We start from the raw sequence: 4,131 nt of genomic DNA on the forward strand, positions 1-4,131 counted from the left end.
AATTTAATCAACTGAAAATAATATCCGTACAATTGTGTGAGTCAAATTCTAGTTTTATTGATGCATGTTATATATTAGTGCTGCATGTTTTAGGTAACATTTTAATGATGCACGTTTTTAAAAATCTCCATTATTAAAATTATGCACGTAAGGATAACTCATGAGTTTTTTTGGTTGATTAAATGACATTATGTCCAAATTTATTTAAAGATATTTCATTAAGGTAACTCAAAAAGACAAACAATAAAATATGAAGTTTAAATTCATTTAAGCATATTTCATTAATGTAACTGAAAACACAAGTAATAAATTAGGCAGTTTTATTCGTTTTAGGATATTTCATAAATGCAACTGAAAAAGACAAGCAAAAAAAGGGAGTTTAATTAATGAAGTAAAAACATTTTCAAATGGGTACTTCTCTTTTAATAATATAGATTTGTTCCAAATTAGAATAAGTTTTCAATTGTCAATAAAATTATTTAAAATTTATGTTATATGACCAATGTATTATTCATTTTATTTTCCTATTGGTTAACTTGTGGTTAGATAAAATATTTAATAATATTACAAATTTTGAAATATTACTTTTTTATATTTTTATAATTATAGAATTTTATTACTCAAAAATGTTTTCAATTTTTTTTTTACAATTTGTGAAAAAGTTATAAAATTTTAATCATAATATTATTAGCTTCTTTTATATATCTACAAATTTTAGAAATACTATTCAGTTGTACTTTTTGATAATTTTACAAATTTTTATCAAATTTTTATTAATTTTATACAATTTGATTTGATATATTTTATCCAAAATAAATAGATAAAAATCTATCTAAGATTATATGTTAAATATATGGATATCTATTATTATATATAATTTAAAATAAACAAATTGTTTATTTATCTTAATTTTATGTTCAATTAAATAATAATTTATATTTAAATATTGATAAGAAAATAAGAAAATCTAAAATAATAATAACATTTTATTTTCAATACAATATAAATTTAAAAAAATTATTAATGCACAAGGCGCAGGAAAACACCTAGTTACCTATTAAAACGGAGGGAGTATAAATTTTTAATGTGAATTAAAGCAGAAAACCTTAAAAGAATGGTATATATGAATTTACCGAATGTGGAAGTGCGGTAGGTGCCGATGCGATCGGGCAAAAATGCGACGTTTCCCGTGATGATAGTTTTTGTTGGCCCATCTCCAACAAACATGACGTTTTTCATTTTCTTTGTTACCTCAATCTTTTCCTTATAAACACCTTGTTTTATGTAAATCACGAACTTCCTTCTGTTCTTCATTGGTACCATTGCTAATGCTTGTTCGATCGTCTTGCACTTACCACTCCCGTCTTTTGCCACCACTACGTTCGCGCTAATTCTTCTTCCACGTGCTGCAAGCAGCCTCCGGGAATGCGTTGTTACCCACCGTGGGAACCCTCCTTCCTCTGATAAGTGTCTATCCTCCAATTTTCCAAAAGGATTCAATGCTTGAAGCGGATTTAATTTTCGAAGAGGATCCAACGGTCGGCTTTCTGAAGAATCGAGAGGTTGATTTCTGGAAGAATCCAACTGTTGGGTAGTGTAAGAATCTGAAGGTCGACTCTCGGAAAGATCTGGTTGCTGATTCTTGGAAGGGTCCAAATTATGAGGAGAATACTTGGAAGAATCAAGCGATTGGTTCTCGGAAGAATCCATCGGTTGGTTCTCGGAAGAATCCATCGGTTGGTTCTCGGAAGAATCCAACGGTCGTTTCTTGGAACCATTCAAATTTTGAGGAGGAGAATCCTTGGAAGAATCCAACCGTTGATTCTCTGAAGAATCTCCCATTTGAGGAGAAACCTCGGAAGAATCCAATTGTTGATTATCAGAAGAATCTCCCATTTGAGGAGAACCTTCCGGAGAACCCACCGGCTGTTCTTCTGGAGAATCCGAACCAAAAATGCCGAGTCCACCACTTCCTGGCTGTTGGAAATATCAAGTCCGGTGTGGATTATATATTAGAAGGAAAACATTGTTTTTTTAAAAGAGCAAGTAAAATTGGAAACTCAATAGAAATTGTGAAATCTAATATAAAAAAAAATTGTCATCACTGTTATAAATCAATTGATGGATGTACACAACCGGTTTGGTCCATAACCGGCCCATACACTTAGAGAGAGAGACGGTCCAATCCTAGAGAGAGGCGGCGGCCGGAGACTTAGAGAGAGACGGCTACATGGTTTAGGAGGAAAGGAAACTCAATTTCATTTTCTTTGTATGATTAGGATTTCTCTTTTCCTTTTATGTTTATGATTTGTAATCTTTCCTTTTATCTATCTTGTAATCCCCTATATAAAGGGAACACTTTATGATTAATAATAGACATAAACTTACAGTTCTAAATCTTAAGTTTCACAACACGTTATCAGCACGATAGTCCCTAAACACCCTGAGCCTAAAAACCTTTTGTAATCTCCTATATAAAGGGAACACTTTATGATTAATAATAGACATAAACTTACAGTTCTAAATCTTAAGTTTCACAACACGTTATCAGCACGATAGTCCCTAAACACCCTGAGCCTAAAAACCTAATCGAAAACTCCTAAACCCTAATCCTAGCCGGCGACCTTAAACCCTAACCTGACGAACCCTAATCTGTTCTTGCAAGCGTACCAGCTCGTGTTCATCCGATCAGCCCCAGCCCTAAGGCGTTTCTGATACTAGACGAACTCAGCCTCAGCTCCATCCATTCTCAGCTTGCATCCCGGACAGCTTCAGCTCCCGTTCGCGACCCGATAGGAAAGAGACAGCTCGCGCCTCAGCACGCGTCCGTTCCAGCTCGCGTCCCGTCCAGCTTGAGGTTCATCTTGGTGGTCCGGTTTCTACAATCTGCAAAACTAAAGGTATTTCAAATTCTAAGAACAGAATCGAACTTGGTTGATTGTAGAGATTGAAACCCTAAAATATAATCTCTAAAAGATGAAAGCCATAGGATAATAGATCAATCCCTAAAGAGTGAATCGAAGCTCGAATAAGTTCGATCCCCTAAACCCTAAAAAAATCGAGATTGATCTATTGATCAATTAAAATAAAAGCCTTAAAAGTTTTGAATCTCAAATCAAATCTCCTTGATCTACGATCAATTTTCAGAAACCCTAATTTCGAAAACCCTAAATTAAAAAAAAAACTATTGATTAAATTGAGATTGAATTGATCACTCTGAAATTGGAATTGCTTGATTAATAAAATCGAAACCCTAAAACCCTAAATTGAAAAATTGATTTTTATTGAATCTTGTTTGATTGATTGATCACCTAGAACTATTGATTAGGATTGTTTAAAACTCGAATCAAACCTGAATTGCGGCCGTGCGGCCTTGTTGCATTCATACCTAAACCTAATCATATTGATTGATTGCAATTGCACTTAGAATCTCATGTTAGGATGGTATTGAATTAAAATCAAGTAACCATGATGTTTGTTCTTTACTTGGCCGTGTGATCATATAGAAACATCTATGCTAGGATTGAAATTACACAATAAACCATATGCATTAGAACAAACCGAACTGAATGCATTCATCAGCCGTGCGGCTTGTTTCCTAGGCCTGGGATTTTTATCCATAACTGAATACCCGAACCGGAACCGACCCGAAATGGACCGGTTCGGTTCGGTTTCGGTTCTAGGCAATTTATCTGATGGGTATTAGTGTTAATTATCCATGGGTATCGGTTCGGTTCCGGTTTTTACCCGAAACCGAACGGGTACCCGTTTAACCCGAATTCTATGCTTAAAAAACATAGATTTGTATCTTTCGAGGGTTGAACCCGGGTTGGATAGGCAAAGCAACAACTGCAATACCACTAGACTAGTTCAACTTCGTTGTATTTAATACATATTACTAATATATATACGATTTCTATTAACTTTTTTTTAAAAAATAAAATAAATAAATAAAAAACTGGTATATAATTATTTTATTTTGTAAATATTTATATAATTCACATAAGAAACGGGTACCCGGAACCGACCCGAAACCGGTAGTACCCGATCCGAAACCCGAACCGAAATTTACTAAGTACCCATTGGGTATAGAATTCATTTATCCGAAAAACCCGGACCCGATCGGATCTT

The 4,131-nt window shown here is 33.9% G+C and overlaps 1 protein-coding gene across 1 annotated transcript in view; it reads right to left on the minus strand.

Moving 5' to 3' along the window:
• LOC106308726 (putative pectinesterase/pectinesterase inhibitor 43) overlaps positions 1 to 1,896 on the minus strand; it is a 3,520-nt gene extending 1,624 nt beyond the window's left edge. Inside the window, exon 1 of the mRNA XM_013745854.1 lies at positions 1,134 to 1,896. Coding sequence (XP_013601308.1) covers positions 1,134 to 1,896 — 763 coding nt within the window. The remainder of the gene's footprint in view (positions 1 to 1,133) is intronic.
• Positions 1,897 to 4,131: the final 2,235 nt, after the last annotated feature.

The sequence above is a fragment of the Brassica oleracea genome, chromosome C8 (assembly GCF_000695525.1).
Source record: "Brassica oleracea var. oleracea cultivar TO1000 chromosome C8, BOL, whole genome shotgun sequence".
NCBI lineage: Eukaryota > Viridiplantae > Streptophyta > Magnoliopsida > Brassicales > Brassicaceae > Brassica > Brassica oleracea.